Source organism: Glandiceps talaboti, chromosome 20 (genome assembly GCF_964340395.1).
Source record: "Glandiceps talaboti chromosome 20, keGlaTala1.1, whole genome shotgun sequence".
NCBI lineage: Eukaryota > Metazoa > Hemichordata > Enteropneusta > Spengelidae > Glandiceps > Glandiceps talaboti.
Genome location: NC_135568.1, coordinates 15,944,230 through 15,966,283, shown reverse-complemented (window position 1 = coordinate 15,966,283; position 22,054 = coordinate 15,944,230). Strand labels below are relative to the sequence as shown.

Here is a 22,054-nt window from a genome sequence, read left to right as displayed (position 1 = left end):
AAAAAAATACATGTTGGCAATTTTTATCTTCAAAATTAGTCTTAGGGGGCTAAAAATAAAATGTGGCCCCAAGACCCTATTCTTAACCATTGGTTAGGCAATGAAAACCCATGAATCCATGTGATTATAGTCAACTTCCATTGATATGGCCTTAGCAACAGCCAACAATGCCAGTATATTTTACAAAGATAACAACATTTTTGGTTAGTCAGGCCAAAAAAATATCAAAACATGTATGAAATATGCCTATCAACAAGACCATGTCCATAGCAACAGTCAGAACATTATGTATATTGTAAAAATAACAACAGTAATTGGTAGGTATATATAAGGACAGTCTTAATTCTGTTTCTCATGGCCCAAACGACCCTAAATGTCTTCAATTAGATGAAAAAAATTTAAATCGACGCCCTATATGAGTTATTTGCATAATTAGTGATTTTCAGTAATTACGCTAGATCTTAAGAATGCACTCATCCTCTGGTGTCATATGGATGTGTGAGCTGATTAAAAATATGCACTTCTGATCTCAATAGATATAATACTTAATCGATAAAATAGAGAAAATATCATTGTATACTAGTACATGTATATATTTACATGTCATACCTCTCAGTATCGAAACAATAAACGGTTCATGCATATATTCGGAACAGGTAGCCGGTGGGGGTCAGCTATGAAACGATGATGCGAAGCCCAGGGTTAGTCGAATCTCCACTAAAACTACATCGAGCTGTAAGCCATTAATACACGTACAATTACTGAAATTTAACTAGCAAATTATAGTCTACCATCCTTGAAACTAGTGAATATATCCATCGCCCTTTTGTAATAAAACCTTGCGAATCTCATAAGCTTAAGGTGAACAGATTACACTAACCTAGATCGGGTGGTGGTGTCTGTGGATGGTAGGCTGGTAGCCTGAATGAGAATGAATGGGTACTCTTAGGTAGGTTTTATTTGAGTAGACGTGGTAACAAGGACAAAAATAGTTGACAAAACAACTACTTGAGTGGTAGACCTGATTATTTTTTTTTTCAAAATTATTGTCTAGTATTAAATTGATTTTACTGGCACGAAAGAAAAGATTCAGTTGAGGTTAACTATACGAAAAGTCAAATTTACCCACCTTTACCCAACCTTTACAATACCTGTGACCCACCTAACTACCATCTCTGTCAAGGGGTAGTACGAGACAAAGTGACACTTTTGACTGTTCACAGCCCCCAGGGGAGAGGTCACCGGGGGTGAATTAAGTCAAAGGTGTCACTTCGTCTCATACTCACCACATTATATAACTAAAATGGTGGACACTAGTGAAAGTTACAGCGGGTTAAAAATACACCAAACTCAACTTTTACAGAAGAGGATATGAACAATAAGTTCCAAAGCTACGTTTTATTTATTGATGTAGTAACTAATGGATATGCAATATCATGTCTGGTAGCGCAGAATTTTTCTTTCGACAAGGCGTGAAGGAACAGCAATCTAAAGTTTTGCCTTTATTGAAGGCATTCAGTTTACATCTGACATAAACATATTTTTGATCAATAGCATAGCATAGCATCAATTGAATCGTTACTATACAAAGTTATGTATTCGAGTGAATAGACCCAATTGTTTTTATTCAAAACTACTGTCTAGTCTCTTACTCACGCCATTATGTCGTATGTATTGTCTACGTTTCTACTAGTGTAGCTATTTGGTTGGAGTTACATGTCAATTCAAGGGAACAACATGAATAGATGTGTTCTCCGCTGTTACATTTGATTACGTTATTTCATCGAAATTCTAAAATAAAACAGGATAAAGGACAATGTACCATAAAATAAAGATGATAAATTCAGTATCTGAAGAATATCTTTTCTAATATTTCAAAGGAACAATATGAATATATACATATTTAGTTTAGTTATTCAGCGTGAAGGCACTCTTACATTCGATTACGCAACGAACCTCCTCTTGGTCAGTCATGAATAAAGGTTGAAAGTAACAGCAGAGACACATTCTAATGTACCACCCAACCCCAACCACCAACCCACCAGAAAATAGTATCTTAAATCAAATTGTATTGCATTGTTAGCTATCATTCCAAGTTTTTTATTACTCAAATAAAATCTGACATTCAAATCCTCAACATAAACAACATGGAATGTACCCTTCTACATCTTTTGGTAATTCTCATACACAAATAACCTTTATTGCTGGGAATAAGTACTCACATGCCAACTTGATGACTAAGTCTGTCTCATTTTGACATCATACATAATACGCAAATGATATGCAAATAAATAAGCCAGAATTTATAATATTGTGATTAAAATGCAAAATTATACAACAGTCTACAAGTTTATCGTCTACAGGATGTCCATAAGTACATTTATACAGATATAAAGCAATCGTACAGTTCACATCTTTTAATTTGCCATCAATATACAGAAAAACCATGATTTTACATCATTTATGAAATTGTTGCAAAAATTACCCTTAATATTGAAATAAAAATTGCCAACATATATTTTTTAATTGCTCAGATGATGGGGAACACAATGATATATGTTGGCAAAAATTAACATGAATTTCACACAAAACCCAAAAATCTACCATATGCCCCCACACTATTATACCAAGATTGACTGAAATTAATCTGCTAATACATGTCTGTCAAATGGCTCCATACAGAATGGCTGCCTAGCAGTCCTGTTGGATCATATCGTGACACAAGTTGACATACATACTAAACATCATAGTACATTGTATTTAAATAAAGTTTTAATGGAAACTGTTCATGCATGTTTGTGTAACCATAGACAGTGGAGGGAGAGCTAATGGTCCAAAACATGGAAAAATCAAAATAAAATGCTTAAAACCGTTATGCAAACATTTCTGAACAGATCTCATTCAAAGTTGGTATAAGGACAATGTCAAATGTTTCCCCAGTGGCCATATTGGATCGTATTGTGACATAATTTGATATGCATGTGTAGATTATAATACAACGTATATCCTTGTATCCAGTTTAAAGGGAATCGTTTAAAACAGAATGCATATGTATGCCATAGTGTGCTGTCCTTGTACCAGTCATGTCCAAGTATTGGTTCTGGTGTCTGGACATGAAAAATTCGTTTAAAAAATGGCCGCCCGGTGGCCATATTGGATCGTATCACAACATGAATTCACATGCATATGTATGTAATAGAACATAGTCCTTATACCAACTTTGAATGAGATCTGTTCAGGCATGTCTGCGTAATGGCTTCGAACATGAAAAATTCGTAACAAAATGGCTGTTTGGCGGCCATATTGAATTGTATCACAAAATAAATTGACATGCATGTGTATGCCATAGTGTGTTGCCTTATACCAAGTTTGATAGAAATTGGTTCTGTCATTTTCCAAGTAGTGGTTCTGGACATGAAAAATCGTTTAAAAATGGCCGCCTGGCGGCCATATTAAATTGTATCACAAAATAAATTGAGATGCATATGTATGTAATAGAACATTGTCCTTATACCAATTCTGAGTGAGATCTGTTCAGGCATGTCAGTGTAATGACTTCGAACATGAAAAATTCGTAACAAAATTGCCGTCTGGCGACCATATTGGATCGTATTACAAAATAAACTGACGTGCATATGTATGCCATAGTGTTTTGTCCTTTACCAAGTTTGAGAGAAATCGGTCCAGTAATTTCCAAGAAATGGCTCAAGATGCGCACGCACACACACACACACACACGCACACACACACACACACACACACACACACACACACACGGACGGACGCATGGAGGTCATGCTATAGTCGCCCCCCCCCCCCACCGACTTCGTCCGACGGAACATATATCACCAACAACAACAACAATGCGACGCTATACGTACACAGGCACATCAACATAGTTTGTATCAAGTACTAGACTCATTGTGGCTGTCATAAAAAAGTGAAACCCGTGTGAAATTATTATTTCCCACGGTACGTAGTATAGCGGTAAATTAATGTCTCAGCGTTTCGCCTAAATATAACATTAACCTTGAACAAATAGAGAAATGTAATATATATTATTAAAATATTTGTTGAGTAGGACGATGAAATTAGCTATGTAATTAAAATTAGCTATGTTACTTCGGGACGATCGCTCAATGTTGCACAAACTGAACAGACGAATTCGAACATCCTTCGTTTAGGTAAAAAAAAACCTCCCCTCCCCCTAAATGAGCATTCATAAATACGACATTAAACGTATTTATATAATTATTTTTATGTCAACTATGATAAAAAAAAAAATAAAAAAAACTGTAGCAGCCAGACCACTACGATCGATGTAATGTTAAAACATGATGGTAAACACATTAAAATACTACAAGAAACCCAGCACCATATCTCACATTAAAAGTAAATTTCTATCACCTTATCAACATCGCAGTAGTAAATACAAAAGTTGTTATCATTGAAGGGTGAATGTTGTCCGTCGATTTTAGGTTAGAAGTGCGAACATGAAGTTGAGCAATCTACTGATGCCAGACCCCCTCCCCAACTAAACGAACGAAGTTCGCTTATTAAGTTTGTGTGACATTGTGCTCCCGTCCCTAAAACAGTTCACATCTATATTTGAATGAATAACGTTTTGTAAATGGAAGATAAATCTCTTCATAAAAGAGCACTCACAATGGTTATCTCAAAATGTTAATATCATAAATTCCTTATCACATCTACAATACTTATAGCGTTATAATCATACAAGTGTACCTTTTAGCACCTTGACGTGAGTCTTCCAGGATTTCAAAAGCCACTTCGAGAGCAGTGTCTGTGTGGGAACCATGACCGATATATCCATACGAGTTCAGCTCTCCTATAAAGGTACATTTGTTCATGCTGCCTGGGTTGCTGATATAGTTGATGTTACAAATAATCTCTTTTTGGATGGAAAAGGCGACGACTGCAGGGTGTACACCAGTTGTGGAAATACTGAGCTGTGTTGAGAGATGCCTTACAAAGTCGATCTCGGTTTGAAAGTGTGTACGCCCGACACTGCTTGAACTATCTACCACGAATACGATCTCAGTAGCGGTAGATGCATACGGTTCTAACTTATCAAGAAACGACTTGGTTTCATCCGTAATAGCTTGAGCACATAAAAGTCCGTTCATGGCGAAATAGATGTACAGTATTAAACGACAGTACATCATTTGTTTTAGAAGTGCCATAATGGTCTTACAACAGAATTCGAACAACATACGAAGTGAGTTAACAACTACTGATATCAGGTGTTGGACACGTCGAACACCACTTGTAGTTTTTACGACTATCCGATGCTAGTTTTAAGCGATTTCATAAGTGGGCGAGAACAGTAAATATGCATACGTGTCGAAACTGAATATGAAAATGAAAATGAGGCGGTTGTTTACATTCAAAATAGTAGACAATTGTATTGCACAGTCTCCAAAAATAGGAACAATTTTCAAATGAAAGATATATAGAACATTCATTGGATAAATACCTTTGAACATTTTTTGTGGTACTTGAACAATTCCAGCATATGTCAGGAGAGTAAAACTGTGGTTAGGAGGGGATACTAGAAAATAAAATGAATTCTCCTGTTAAATGATATACCCAATGACATACCCATTGTACCTGGATAGAGAACAAATTGAAGCAATCAAGTGACATCACTACCAACGTAAAGGCAGTGTACCTGAGAGTGATTGTACAGACAGCAGTTGTGATTTAGACATAGTGGAAGAAGTGTTTAGTTCAGAGGAAGACAGTACTAGTGGGACTGGGATCTATGTGTATACGAGACCAGGACGAAGGGTAATAGCACGGAAAACATGATCGTTAATCCAGTTGTGTTTTTCAACGTATCTACTTCGACAACAAGAGGACACAGTTTGAAATTATTTAAGGACAGATCCAGATTGGATATACGTAAATATTTTTTCAGTCAACGTGTCGTAGACATTTGAAACAGTTTACCAGAAAGGATTATTGCTAATTCATCAGTTAATCACTTTAAAGCGTGTATTGATAACCACCTCAGAACAGTAAGGGGTCTTTAAAAGCCTCAATGGCTTCCTACCCTATGTAAATTCACGGTAAATAATATGTGTTTCGTGTTATTGTAGATATGTTTCAACACTGTGTTGAAGTTTTCTACTTAGCTAGTAAACGATTGGAACTCAGAGAAGACACGTTTTTCACACTTCTCAACAGAAAAAAATATTTATAAAATACGCAAATCAAGACAGTTAACTAGTTACTACTTTTCCGTGAAGAGTTATACAGTGCGAATGTCACTCGTTTGATACAGGGTTTTTAGTAGTCCAGAGTTTCGTGAAATTGGAAGATAGATTTGTCACGTGACAATGTATTTTGATGCGTTTTACCTAACAGGATAAAGCCAATGTTAAGATTAATTTTAGCAAAAATATGAAAGAGACAAAATCATGACAGATTTTCCTCAGCCTGGAACGTATGATGCTGTTTGTAATCCTAAACGACGTAAAGTATGTCTATCTGTAGTTTTGCGAGCGCGTTTACTCGCCATATGGAAAACTAGATGCTACAAAAACACTTTATATTGGTTTTAGAATTCGATTTAAAAGCATAGAAAAATGCGGACTCTTGCCAAATATCAGATTATACGTGGCTACAGTTATACTTAGTGTGTCATATTAAGCTAGAATAATCAAATACATGATGAATGACTTTTTGTAGTTTGGCCATATTTTAAGTATACAAACTGCAGATTTCTTATAGTTTGCCATAACTATTTGCCAATTTTAAGGGGCATATCATGTATAATAAGTACAGCGAAGAATTTTGCATTCCAATAATTATTGTGTGTATATGTAGGAACGAAAATCTAAATACCCTGCCTTTGCGAAAAGCATTCGCTTCTAAGTCAAGTTCTATTTTCAATTTTCAATAACCGCACTTGTATAGGTGATATTAAAGCCCATACCCAGCTTTGGGGGAAGTACTGTATATGCCTTTCGTTTCTCTCTCTCTAAAACAGAATTCATAATGATATTAATGGGCATCTTATAAAGTTTTTGCAAGATCGTCAAGCAGTCCACACTGAGTCACGATCAAAAAATACCTGTCGTGTGAATATGATATTGGGGTGGGGGGTCATCATTTTTTAGAATTAAGTGATTGGGGGATCAGCCTGTTTTCGGTTTACGGAGGGGGGGGGGGGGTCAGTGACTTTTTGACGGCCCAATGGACAAATCACCCTATCCCCTGGCTGGAGAAACTGACCGGTCCCAAAGCCATCGTATCGGTGTTGTTGTAATATTTACTTTACCAGTGATAGGAGCAAACATGAAAGTGCAAACATTTATTTTACGGTTATTAAAGGTGACTAGTAAGGTATCATATTACTGTGCCGCGTTAAACTACCATGGCAATATAATTCTAATCGTAAATCATTTTATTTCTATGAGACATGTTTGATAAAAATACAGGTACATTTGTCTATTTCCAAATTGCAATATCCGTACTTGCACATATGATATCAAAGCCCCTCACCAGCTTTGGAGGAAGTACAGTATGTGTCATTTGTATTACATTCTTTTTTTTTTACTTTTCCCTAAAAAGAGAATTCATTGAGATTTGAAAGAGACTTAAAATGGAATACCCCTACTTTCAACTAACAATCCTCACTGTATATATTACCTTTAGTGAGACGTTTACTTCACGTGACCTTATTGGACTAATGTTCGCCTATTTACGTCAAGGAAAGAACATGCGTTGTACTATGAGTTTTACCTTAAATACTGAAGTTGTGTGGGTTTATTTAAGGCGTGGACATCAACATGTACGATATCATACTGTAACTACAATGTGTGTCTGTGTGTATTATGTGTGCGTTTATGGATGGATGGATGAGTTCGTTAATGGATGCCTGCCTGCCTACCTATACAACGTTAACATTGTATCCAAGTAGTGGCATGTCATTGCCTGCATATACGTAGACTTCTAAATCATCATAACGGTGTTGTTTTAATATTTACCAGAGATAGGAGCAAAATTGAAAGTGCAAAAAATTCTTTTACGGTTATTTAAGTGACTAATGAGGTAAATTCATGTTCCTGTGACGTGTTAAACTCATTTATTTGAGAGTGGCAGGATAAAAACGCAGGGTGAGTTGTCTATTTTCAATCTGCAATAACTGTTGGTAGTAGTAAACACGATAATAATTTTTTTTCGGCAGCCTTTGTGATTCAATTTCATCTATTTTAGATGTCAAAGAGATTAATCCTGAAATGGCACATACCCGCTTTTAACTACAATTTACTAAAATGTATCCCTACCAGTAGTAAAACGAATGTGTGTGTCTGCGTACGTATGCATGTGTGTGTATGTATGTGTGTATGTATGTATGTATGTATGTATGTATGTCTGTGTGTATGTATGTATGTATGTATGTATGTCTGTCTGTCTGTCTGTCTGTCTGTCTGTCTGTCTGTATGTATGTATGTATGTATGTATGTATGTATGTATGTATGTATGTACACTGCATGCACGCATTCATTCATTGTGTGCATATTTGGTTGTTCGTGGTCTTCCTATCCCTTTCCTAATGATAATAACTTAACACATTTACATTATTATTATTTAGAGAGGTCAGGATGGGTGAATGGTTAGAGTGGCCAGCTTGGAATCTGCAGGTTGCAGGTTCGAGCCCCATCGCTGGCGTTGGGCTTGGGCTAGATTTGAACCACAATTGTGCCTAAGTCCACCCATTGGGGACATGGTAGATGGATGTTGCAATGTGAGTGCTTTAATCATATGCACTTACTGGGATAACGAGTCGTTGTGCCGATATAGATCAGAGCCAGGGGTATTAATTGTAAAGTGCTTTGAGCACAGAATGCGAAAGCGCTATATAAAAACTATTATTATTATTATTATTATTATTACACAGATGGACCCCTCCCATTCTATTGTATTACCTGGCGGGGGGTATGGGTTAACATTTTATAAACGAGATGATCATATTTTAGAAAATAGATTTAGCAGCGGGTCACATTTTACATTCTTACCGCTGCCACTGGTTCCATATCCTGCCACTGCGCACGTCCTATTGTTTCCACCATCGTAAGATCAAAACATACCAATCGAATCGCGGCTGACAACAATGCAGTGAACGAATTGTTCGCTTTGGTGTGAGGAAAAGAGTGGTTCTCGCAGGAGTCAAGGAGGAACAGTGTGGTAAGATATGGCGGTTAATGTATATGCTCTTGTGACTCTCAGCACCGACAGAAGCTGTCATGTTCGTTTGTTTTGAAAACTTGTACGCATGCGCGTATGATGTCATCAGTCGTTACTGCTGTTGCCTGTACATGCAACAACACCAGAACTGTCGAACAGTAAATTTCATTTACAGTCAAGAGCGCAAAACCTCTTCATACCACGTGGTCACGTATTGACGAATCACAACAAAGGAGATGTAGTAGGGGTGTTACGAAACCGAATGTTGATCGGTAGGCAATGTCGGTAGAACGCCATTTGGAGAGCAGGCCTTTAGCTCTGCCAATTACATACAAGCACAGTACACAAATTCACTGTGGTCATAGTAGGGGGAAACTATGTTATCAATGTGGTGGCAGTGGTGGGATGGATCCGTACCATTGAGTCTCAGACTCAGAGTCCTTTTCATTTCTGACAGCATTTTAACTCATCTATTCTGTTTTTAAATATTTGAACAGAAGAGTTTTTCATTACAATACATGGAAAATTACCAATTTTCAGAAAATGGATGGAAATCATGTTCTATTCTATTTTTAAATACTTGAACAGAAGGGTTTTTCATTACAATACATGGAAAATTACCAATTTTCAGAAAATGGATGGAAATCAAAGTAAAGCTGGTTTATTAAAGCCAGCAGAACAAGTTAAAACTTATTTAGAAAATAAACATAACACCAGCTTTTAAAATCATTACTTTATTATTACATGGTATCTTGCAGGGAAAAGATTTTTTTTTTAAAGCAAAAATAAAGGAAGAAAAAGTAAACAATAAACAAAAAAGAAATAAACAATAAACAAAAAAGAAGTAAACAATAAACAAAACAAAGCCCCCGTGGTCAGGGTAGACTTGTGAACGGAGCGAAAATCAAAATGTCAGGTATAATTAGGTTTGCAGAATACCTAAGTAGTGGTGACTGTGACTACCTTGTTCATGGTGAGTGGGGCCGAGGAAGGGCCAATGGTTGAGGGCGCTCAGTAGAACAAACTCATAAATAATTAATAAGGTAGTCATATTAAAGCTAAACAAAAGAACAAGTTGAAATTGATTTAGACAAAAATACAACACCAGATTTTCAAATCATTACTTTTATTACATGGCACCTTGTAGGGAAAAGGTATTTTTCAAAACCAAAAAAAAAGGAAACAGTGAACAAAAAACAAATCTCTGTATCTCTGTACAAAAAAAGAGTAAACAATACAAAAAAAATTAAAACAAATATGGCCTATTTGAAGCCCCTGTGGTTGGAACTTTTGCTTACGTAAGCAGAAACAATGACGAACGTCCGGTATAACGTCAATAATGAATAAATCATTACTAGTCGTCGTCCAATACATCGCAGTTTTATAATCATATTGATCAGAATCAAGGATGGCAGCCACCAGAGGAAGGCCAGTTGTTACAATCTTCTGTAAAGTGCCAGGGCTTCAAGAATTAATGCGAAAACGATGTCCCAATATCCAAACAAAAGTTGTTGATGCAGGCGAAATAGGTAAGCATTATTTGATGTTTTGTTGTTGTGTATAGTTTGAATATCTTTAATTATTTATTTAGTACATCTATTCAATCTGGGTGATTATTGAAAGGGTCAGTAAATAAAACGAACAAATATAACCAAAACTTGCAAATATAACCGAAAAATTAAGCTGAATTCCTAAAGTCTATTTACTAATAACACAATACAACCAAAACTTAAGTATACATTCATAATTATTAGGCTTTAACTTGAAGTTGTGGTAATGAATTTGACATTGTCTCGACACTGCCGTCGCGGGTCACGGTGTTTGCCAGACCTGTTGCTCAGTACGGCAATCCCCGGTCACCACCCGCATGTATGCACCAAAATTGTCAAATAAAATGATAGATAACAGACTTCTGGGGAGTAACCCTTCTATGGGCTAAAGCCTAAAACTAGGGAAAGTGTCATTATGCACACAATTAGTATCACTGTGAATTGAAATGATAAACAATCACTTTGAATATTGATGACTTTACATTGACATATAACAATATATTAGATTTTCCTTTTGTTGAGCGTTGGGTACTTATTATAATGCAACAAGTTTGGACAGGCATTTCATTGTTACTGTGTCGTTGGCTTGGGTGCATACATGTAACTTGTTCCACGCACTGTCGATCCATACAGGGCGAGGACGTTGCCCCCTGCACATAGCCCACGCCGTCGACTGCTACCTCATTGTCATTACCCCCCCCCCCACACACACACACACACACACAAACAAACACACACACAAACAAACACACACACACACAAACACACACACACACACACACACACACACACACACACACACACACACACACACACAAACATCAGTTATCTTCTGTGTAAAACATATGAACTCTGTATAAAGTAATTTTCCTGTGCGATATTACCAGACTGGGTGTATTCCTTACTAAATACAATATTGTATTTAGTAAGGAAATGTCTATTCACAGAGCCAAAGTATTTCTTGGAAGCGAATCCCAAATTGTTGCCGACCTCTAGCTCTCGTTAGTGTGGTAGGGGTGTACTACGATGGGTTATTCGCTTCCAAGAAATATTTTGACTCTGTATTAAGTAGCTATAGAATTGTCATTACTAAATATGAACCAAAGAGTCCATGACATTCATTCTCGCAATATTGTACTTGTAAAAGAATGAATTTGAAAGTACCTTACGACTCTGGTAAGCTGGGCTTCAGTTTGCTAAGATACACACAAACTTGTGTTGTTCGGTCTGATAGATTACTCATTGTGAGTGATAGAAGTTCCTCTGTTGTGCAAATCGAATCAACCTTTGATCAGGACAGTTTACAATGTAGTTCTTAGTAAACTGAAGCGTCGATTACCAGGGGTAAATATGTGCAATGTCGGATGATAAATACCATGTTGTGAATTTGAAATATCTTGTACATGTACGAAGAGAAGTGTTCAGCAGCAGCGGCAGAAACAACAACAACAACAACAACAACAACAACAACAACAACAACAACAACAACAACACAAATGAAAAGCTTTTCTCCAAAGCTGATATGATAAAAGAGCCGCCAATAATTACAAGTGGGTGGCGCCTTGGGAAGCAAATTTGGTATATTGCGTAAAAAGAGATCCCTCTATCTTAAATTTCCTATAATATCTAAATACACACATGCTTTTAGTATTTTGAATATAAATTACTTTCATTATATACACGTGATATATCTAAACCTGAAGCCAATATCCCTATTATAATGCAAATAACAAAGAGTACAACATATTTCTTCAGACGAATTTGTATATTCCGTGTTTTTAAGCTGATTTGAAGATTTCCATTTTGATAAGATGAATTTGAATTATCTTACATAAGGTACTACATTTAAGTATCATATTTCTTAAAATTCATATGAATATTACATCTGGTACATTAATTTGAATATGGTATTATATTTGGTAAAATTAATTTGAATATGGTAGGTTGGGCAAAACTAGTTTGAATATGCCATATTTGGCTAAACTCATCTGAATATTGCATATTTTGGTAAAACTAATATTAAGATGTCATATTTGGTAAAACCTAATTTTCTTGAATATGCAATTGTAATCGGTAAAGTCATGACAATTTCAATATGCCATATTTGATAATTACACTAATTGGAATCTGTCATTATATTTGATGATATCAATTTTAGTATGCCAAATTTGGTTTTAATATGCAATATTTTTATTATTATCAGGAAACACATATGGTCTTGAAAAGAAATTATCAAATGAGGAATTGAAAGAATTAGCAGAGGCAGAAATTCTTTTGACTGACCCAGGCGTTGTTGTTAACTTGCTGTATAAATTTCCTAATTTGAAATGGATGCAGAGTACATGGGCAGGTAAGACATTACATTACTGTATTATTATCACGTGTTCAACCATAGAGGGCGCTCTTCACCGGTGCTTTGTTTGTAAGTAGTAATGTTCAACCATTCAGGGCGCCCTTCATTGGTGTTTGTTTGGAAGTACTAATTGAGGCTGGGAAAAGTTTATTACAGTATGTGGCTATATTTTTAAATCAAAATAAGAGATTGATGTAGCTTAACACAAGACTGACGGGGTCATTGATTAGCGACACAGACAGACAAGGCATGATTACGTCTTTGTTGGAATTTAAAACAAAAAACTAGATAAAATACAACAGGCAGTAGTTACCCACTAGTCTCTTTATTAGCCCTTTGCATTTTTACCGCCAACACTTACTAATAGTAACCAAGGAAGAGTCTATTAATCTTAAGCATTGGGGATTCAGTAACAGAAATTCAATGTTGTATCTATTTTTGTTTTACATGTAGTTCGATTTTCTGTATTCAATTTGCATTGATAATATCTTTGATATTTTAGACCAATCTAATCCACCGCCAGCCTATATAGTAATAGAATCATTGTCAGTGTTTCTCTGTAGGCATGAATAATATCTTTGATATTTTAGACCCATCTAATCCACTGCAAGCCTATATAGTAATACAGCATATCATTGGTCTTTTTAGGTGTTGATAGTATCTTTGATATTTCAGACCAATCTCAACCACTACCAACATATAAAGTAATACAATTATGAAATTGGTCTTTTGTAGGTATTGATAATATCTTTGATAATTTAGACCAATCTCAACCACTACCAATATATAAAGTAATACAATTATGAAATTGGTCTTTTGTAGGTATTGATAATATCTTTGATAATTTAGACCAATCTCAACCACTACCAACATATAAAGTAATACAATTATGAAATTGGTCTTTTGTAGGTATTGATAATATCTTTGATAATTTAGACCAATCTCAACCACTACCAACATATAAAGTAATACAATTATGAAATTGGTCTTTTGTAGGTATTGATAATATCTTTGATAATTTAGACCAATCTCAACCACTACCAACATATAAAGTAATACAATTATGAAATTGGTCTTTTGTAGGTGTTGATAATATCTTTGATAATTTAGACCAATCTAAGCCACTACCAACCTATAAACTCACAAGATTTGCAGGAATGTTTGGTATTCACATGAGAGAGTATGTCATTGGTCATATTATTGCCAGAGAGAGGAAATTTAACGATCTTAGGGAGGATCAAGCAAAAGGAAACTGGTGAGTAATGTCTGGCGACTTGTAACTAATGCATTCTTTAACTGTTCTATGGAGCTCTTTAGGGGTGTAGGGTTGTCATATTCAAAGGGAGACTAAAACAAAGAGAGGCATGTGATTTACTCAACTGACCTATTGAGATTGAAAAAATGATATATATGAAATTTAAATATCTGAAGTGTTCTAGGCGGATTTAAAAAATGATATATGCGAGAATTTACTTATCTCGAATGTCCTAGGAAGGTTTATAAATAAATATGTGAAATTTTTTACTTATCTGAAGTGTTGTATGGAGATTCAAAAATGAAATATGTGTTATTTACTTATCTCAAGTGTTCTAGGGAGATTTAAAAATGAGGAATGTGTTATTTACTTATCTCAAGTGTTCTAGGGAGATTTAAAAATGATATATGTGAGAGTCACTTATCCCAAACGTTCTAGAGAGATGAAAATTCACAACATTGTTTTTTTTCAGGGATTATGCATTACGGGCAAAGTATCGTTTGCTTTCATCTCTTTCCATTGGTATACTCGGTTTGGGGGATGTAGGAAAATATGGTAAGTATGAATATACCTGTACTAGGTCCAACTGAAATGAATATGCATGACTCCTAAGTGATTATTTTCTTCAGTGTAGACATCTCATGAATATTCATTGTTCAACCATGAATATTCATTTCTGTTGACTCCTATGATGCAATTTGGCCCACGGCAAATGTATCCTATAAAGGCACAAGATGAACTTGATGTTTCACAAGTACTTGTAAGTCATTGCAGGAGAGGAACCCGGTGTTGATTTTTGTATCAGTGTTTGTGAGTTTGATAGTGATAAGTAGTAGACTTTTTTCGGCACCATCAAAGCCAGCTTTCATTGTCCACCACTGATAAAACGACGTTCTGATCACAGACGTTTCTATATAACTCCTGCAATGGTAGTAAAATCATGAAATGACTCCCTAGATACATTGTTTATGAAAATGCCTTTATTTCCTGGTGTGGTGTTCCACTTACACTTTTCAAACAATGCATACTTATTTCCATAGTTGCTGAGGCTTGTAAACTCTTTGGCATGACAGTATGGGGACTTGTCAGACAAGATTTACCACAAGAGAAAAGATCACCTCATGTGGATCACTACAGACAAATAGATGGATTACCGGAATTACTACAAAACTGTGACTACATCTGTAATGTTTTACCAAGTACAAATCAGTCAAGGGGATTACTGAATGGGAACATACTAGAAAACTGCAAGGGAAAAGTAAGTGTTCTCGAAAACTAAAATGAAGTCAATGTTCCGGAGAAGAAAAGGAAATAGAGATTAAGTATAATTGTAAAATATGGGGAAAGAGTAAATTCTGAAGAAAAAAAACAGTAAGGAAAAGTGACTTCTGGAAACTGCCAAGAAAAAACACACACACATGCACACCTATAGTCTGGCAGGCAGGCAGGCAGGCAGGCATACATACATACATACATACATACATACATACATACATACATACATGCGTGTGTGCGTGCACGCGCACATACAGCACACATACATGCACACATACATACATACACACATACATACATACATACATACATACATACATACATACCTACCTACCTACCTACCTACCTACCCACACACACACACACACACACACACACACACACACACACACACACACATACATACATACATACATACATACATACATCCATACATACATACATACATACATACATACATTGCACGCAGGGATGAAAAATCGCACACCCATACATGCAAATGATATACATATTTGTCACTGCATCTACAGCTAGGGGCTTAAAATTCATATTTCTTCCTTTTTTACAGAAGTCGGTATTCATCAATGTTGGTAGGGGAGATATCATGAATGAGGAAAGTCTATTGAATGCTTTGAGGTAGGTAACACGTTTTGATTAAAACATGGAAAAATCTACGACACAAACATATCCCTCCAATACCAATAAAATTTGCAGCATAGTTTGTTTTAAACATGAGAGTTTAATTTATGACTACGCTTGAACTTTGCAGGTATGTGTTCATGTGTTGGTATTTGCGAGTCTTAAAATCATCAATGGGCAAAGAGGGGGTTAGTGTATAAAATTCACTGTAATCATTTCCATATGGAAGTTTGCAGCTGGTGATAGTTTGACGGAATATGACAAATTTGTGAGTCCATTGTCTTGTATTCATGATAATCGAAATCGTCTATTTTCACATAAAGTTTTCACGGTATTTGGAGGCGATATTGGATTCTAAGATGGCTTAGCTTTAATAACAAATTGACCTTAATTAAAAGTCTGTCCGTCAAACAAAGAACTTTATTGTGTTATTAACCTCAATAAGATTTATATCAAAATCAGCTTTTATCACATTTCCACTTATTCCCAGATTAATGACAGAATAATTGTAAAATAATCATATATTTATCTTCTATCTCTGTCTTCCAGACAAGACTGGATATCTGGTGCTATATTAGATGTGTTTCCAGTTGAGCCATTGCCTGCAGAAAGTCCACTTTGGAATATGAAACAGGTATATAATACAAACATTGTAAATCTAATCTACCGCAGATAGTGAGTTGGTCATTAGCAGCGTGCCACTCCACCTCCCAAGGCTATATGCATAAGTACCACAGTTTTGACCCCTCCACCCTCTTTTTCTCGATCCGTGTAGACTTCTGACTTCTAACATTAGTACAGCTTTGTCTTCTGCCCCCACCCCTATTTTGGGCAACGTAGTTTTAAACGAAAATTTTTCCACAACGTAGTTTCTAAGTTGCCAACTTTCACATTTTCCAAATCTTTTGACTCCTATTGTCTCGCTGAATGTATACATTTGACCCTTAGTTTCTGTCTGAACTGTAGCCTTTTCACCCATAGTTTTGGAATGCTGTAGCATTTGAGCTTGTGATTCGATCCGCCAGGGTACACTAGTACATATCCTTTTGTTTAGTGTGGGTTAATAAGTATGTTATGTAGGGTTGAAAGCCCTGTTATGTTTACCTGTATGTTTAAATATACACGACCTCTTTTTCGCATCTCGCGCTCATCTTCAATGTTTTATCACATTTTTAGCATATCACGTGTCCCAATCGATGAGGTGTAATAAATAGCCAATTACATTTGATTCTTGGTCTACACCCATAAACCACCCATGAATCAAAATACCCAGTTTTGAGACAAACGGTTATTTTTCATTACCATATAGACTGTGCTCTAGTTTTCAAATGTAGTAACTGTACCTGTCACTAACTTAGGATATGCAATATTTGTGTTTGTCTTCACAGGTTACAATTACTCCGCATATCTCTGCTATCAGTATTACAGAGGAGGTAGGTTGTCATGGTAAAACATATTTGCATATCATTTGCATATAGATATTGTATCAATATGATCAGTCAATGGGTTTTACCTTGCAAGGTCTATCTCTTATATGGGTCATATATATTAGTCGTATTTGCAAATGAACCCACACACACACACACACACACACACACACACACACACACACGCACACAGAAACTTATGTATATGTGTGGAAGTTATATCTATATGTATATCCTTATTGGTCCCTGTTTAGGCCGCCCGATGGGGGGGGCTATTACAGTGTGTACATGTAAAACAGAACACGGGGGAAAACAAATATTCAGTATTTTTGGTACTAATCTCTACCTTTACAGAATATTAGCAAAATGTGGAATAAAATATTCCATTCTGTAGTATTTGTTTACAGGAGCCAAGGAAGAAATAGAAGCATTTTAGTTAATTGTTTGTTAATTGAATTAATATTTATTTTATTTTAATCAATATATTCAGCTGTGTGACTTTTTTGTAAATATCTTTCGTTTCACCATGACTTTTACCTTCTGAGTTCATTTCACCTATTAGTCAGACAGAAGCAAAGTGTTGAAGAGGAAGGGATGTGTCTTCTATGAAGGCCTGGTTATGTGTGTCTCTTGTTTTCTATTTGATACAATACTAATTTGTTAACTTCTTTCTTTACAGGTTGTTGATTTGTTTTCAAAAAATTACGAAAAGTATGTGAATGGGGAAAAACTCAGTTATAAAGTCAGCTGGGAACAAGGCTACTAAGTACTAATCTTATCAACGATAAGAACTCTACCATATATCTAGCTGGGAACGATGGTGATAATCTCAATTATGTAGTTAGCCGGGAACGAGGATACTAAGTAATCTTATCAACAATAAGAACTCAGTTATGTAGTAAGCTGAGAACGAGGATACTAAGTAATCTTATCTGATTTACTGGACATAGATTTTATTTCTGCGGTTGTTGAAAGATGTTTCGGTAATATCCCTTTCATTACGTTTGAGTGAGTAATATCAAACTTTTGAACACAATGCACAGTTACTATGTGTGCAGTGACTCAGATCACCCCTTTCTTTCTTCAGACCTGTATTGGGATCTTATAATTTTTGGAAAATAAATAATAAATGTAAAGAAATAACATTTGACAAGATATCAAATGAGGGTCTTATATCTAATTATGTTTCATGAAAGACCTGCCATAAGAGTTAATAAATTTATCAATGTTAATTTAATACACAAACAAAATTACAATGAAAAATTTGAGACAACACTGGACTTGTGTTAACTATATATGTCGACAGGCACAGACGGATACATAAACTGTGACACTCACAGACAGACAGACAGACAGACAGACAGACAGACAGACATCACTAAAACATAACCTTCCCTTATTGAAGGTAAAATGATACACAATGACAAATTAGTCAGTCAAAGTTGCACGTAATTTAGTGTTTTCGTTATATTGTCCACTTTCACAAGTACCCGACCATTTTCGTTATAACAATGACTTTCGTTCCACTGGTCTTTTTACCGAGTTCAATTCTTATGAGATCCTCCCTGTATGAGCTTTGGACGAAATGAGTTGTTCTACATGACACGCTGCTTTGAGCACCGAGTGTATGATGTTACTTAGCAAAAGTGGGTTTTATAAATACCTAAGCTTGCAACCAAGCAAACAAATACAATCAAATTCGTACTGTGCACAACACAGCTACGCATTGACTCTGTATTTAATTCGGGTAAAAATACATTTGTTCATCGACCTGAGTACATAGATGGCGCTGTGCCAAATTTAATGTATATGGTATTGTTTGATAAGACAAGAAATACATGAACTTTTATACGCATTTTGCAACAAAATCGATAATAGTGATATATAAAACCCTTCAAATGCCACGTTAGAATACAAACAAACAAAACTCCCCGGCAATAGGTCAAATCAAACTTTGAACCTATTTACTGCCAAGGTTTAAAACTTCAAATGCCATGCTAATGTCTCATTTGCAGTACAGACGCTGAAGACTCTACATCGATACACTATCACGACGAAGTACAGGCGCCAAATCTTTAAGGTATTTGGAGGGTTTTTTGTGTTTTGAACATATTTGCAATAGGTTGGGCTAACGAAAACAGGGATGGCACTAACACTGGTTATAACACTGCAGTATGTACGTATACGCTTACGTGATATGTGTATTCGACCCTGGTATAACATTTCGGTTATGGTATGACTTTGAAACGCACATTTCCGTTTTAGAAAATTCAAATCTTACGACCATTATTGGTAAGGCCTTAAAAAAGTTATGTAGTTATGGTTACCCGACCCCATCTAGTTTTTCACTGCCGACCCTAAACTTTGTTTTACATATTCGAGAAAAAATAATAAAATCACGAATATTGTGAAGTCTCGCCAGAAATAATGGATTGGAAACTGACAGCATTTTAAAAAGACAATATAAAACTGTTCTTCCAATCTGTAATGGCTGTACATCTGATGAGAAGAAACCGATAACACAGAGACCATATGGAAGACAACGGAAAACATAACTACCTGAACTAGACACTAGCATATGAAAAGAATAATAATAAAATAAGATAAAAAATCTACCTACCACACCTATTCTAAAATTGAGTGTAATCGGAACCACACAATTTTATATTAGGCCTAATGGTGAACTTGATCAGCGACCCTACACTGATTTGCAATTTACTACCAAAATAGAGAGAATATAGAGTTTGCATTAGACGGCATGGTGTTTTTATATCAAACTACTTTCTTTTGTTACAAATTACACAAAGAACATACAGGTACTGATAGATAGCGCACGTACACATAAAACATGCATTTTTTATCTCACTGTAAACACAAATAAACTGTGTTTTCCAATGTCCAATACTTAAATGCGCGGTTGGTACATGAGGTGTCGAACTGTTCCTGGGGGAAATACGTGTAACTAAATATAGCCTCTTCATTTGATGTTTTACAACCCAAGTAGATTTCAGCTCAGGTTTCTGATCAACTCTTCTTGTCAGATTTTCAACTTAAGGGAAGTCGATAGGTAACAGTAAAAGTAATGACATTTGATCAAATGTGATTTTTTACAATATATATAATTATTATGTTCTTAGAAATTGAAAAGAAAATATGCTTTTTAGAAATGCTGAAAGTACAACATGCACTCCTAAATATTTTTAATGGAAATTATGAAAATTCTTCTTATTATTTATGTCTTTGAATGTGTATTTCCCATATTGATAACTTTTCAACTAGCCATATATATGTACTATGCAGGAAAAGAAGAATTTCAACATTTAAAAAGAGGATTTCCAGGGTTTTCACCATAAGCCTGGTCACGTGATTTTATTGAAAAAATACCATATTTACACATCACAATTAAAAACTACACAAAAGCTAAATTGATGCATGATGCAGCAAAATATATGAACTGTGAAGCTGGCATTCTAAGATATGGCCTAATAACCAAAAGTCATTAAGTATTCAAATTACTTATTACTATTGAAACTACATCAACCATGTCCCCATTCATACTATCAATGAATACACCAAATTATATGAAATTTGACGCTTGCATTCTTAAGATACAGCTTAATTACCAAAAATCATGTATTTATGCAAATGATTCACTCAAACTATAACTGTGTCAACACACTTCATGGGGCTTTATTAGGGTTGATATATTTACTAAATCATAGCAAACCTGGCATGACACATGTGGGATTAATATCTATACCACTACAGACCTCTTGAGTGACTCACAGAAGTGCAATATTGCTTCGAGTGGACACTGAACCGTACACTTTACAGGTGGTTAATCGCATCCATAGATCAGGGCTAAAGTCGGTGGCGAATCAGTGCTGATTTTTCAGTGTAACATTTGACCAGGCCGCGCGTTCGATAACAGAGTAATTTATAGACTAATTCAGGCTAACACATATCAATTAGACATGACCACAGTTTTGAGGTCATTTATACTCGTACTTTGACACTGTTGTTTAGGTTTTCACAATCCGTGTTAGAAATGTTAAGTATTAGCGCACAATAAAAACCTAATTCCGATAACACCCCAAAAATAGTAATGGGTCAGTGCAGTTTTGAAAGTTGTTGTTGTTGTTGTTGTTGTTGTTGTTGATGTTGTTGATGTTGTTGTTGCTGCTGCTGCTACTGTTGTTGTTATTGTTGTTGTTGTTGGTGGTGGTGGTGGTGGTGGTGGTGGTGGTGGTGGTGGTGTTGCTGTTGTTGTTGTTGTTGTTGTTGCTGCTGCTTTGGTGCCACACATGTGGTGTAAATGTTTTTATTTTTCATTTCTGAT

General features: G+C 35.6%; 1 protein-coding gene across 1 annotated transcript; it reads left to right on the top strand.

Moving 5' to 3' along the window:
- Window positions 1–10,624: 10,624 nt before the first annotated feature.
- LOC144450609 (glyoxylate/hydroxypyruvate reductase A-like) lies at window positions 10,625–18,481 on the top strand. The gene is made up of 9 exons (XM_078141253.1): window positions 10,625–10,745; window positions 12,970–13,116; window positions 14,203–14,374; window positions 14,847–14,929; window positions 15,415–15,632; window positions 16,218–16,285; window positions 16,838–16,922; window positions 17,677–17,721; window positions 18,395–18,481. Exons 1-9 carry the CDS (start codon window positions 10,625–10,627, stop codon window positions 18,479–18,481), a joined length of 1,026 nt encoding a protein of 341 aa, XP_077997379.1.
- The last annotated feature ends 3,573 nt before the right edge of the window (window positions 18,482–22,054 follow it).

What these genes read in the sequence shown, in the direction of transcription:
- LOC144450609 (XM_078141253.1), top strand. Translation starts at nt 10,625, where the DNA reads ATGGCAGCCACCAGAGGAAGGCCAGTTGTTACAATCTTCTGTAAAGTG. An exon ending in GGGGGATGTAGGAAAATATG is followed by an intron (nt 14,930 to 15,414) that starts GTAAGTATGAAT and finishes TTATTTCCATAG; the next exon opens with TTGCTGAGGCTTGTAAACTC. An exon ending in CACTTTGGAATATGAAACAG is followed by an intron (nt 16,923 to 17,676) that starts GTATATAATACA and finishes TTGTCTTCACAG; the next exon opens with GTTACAATTACTCCGCATAT.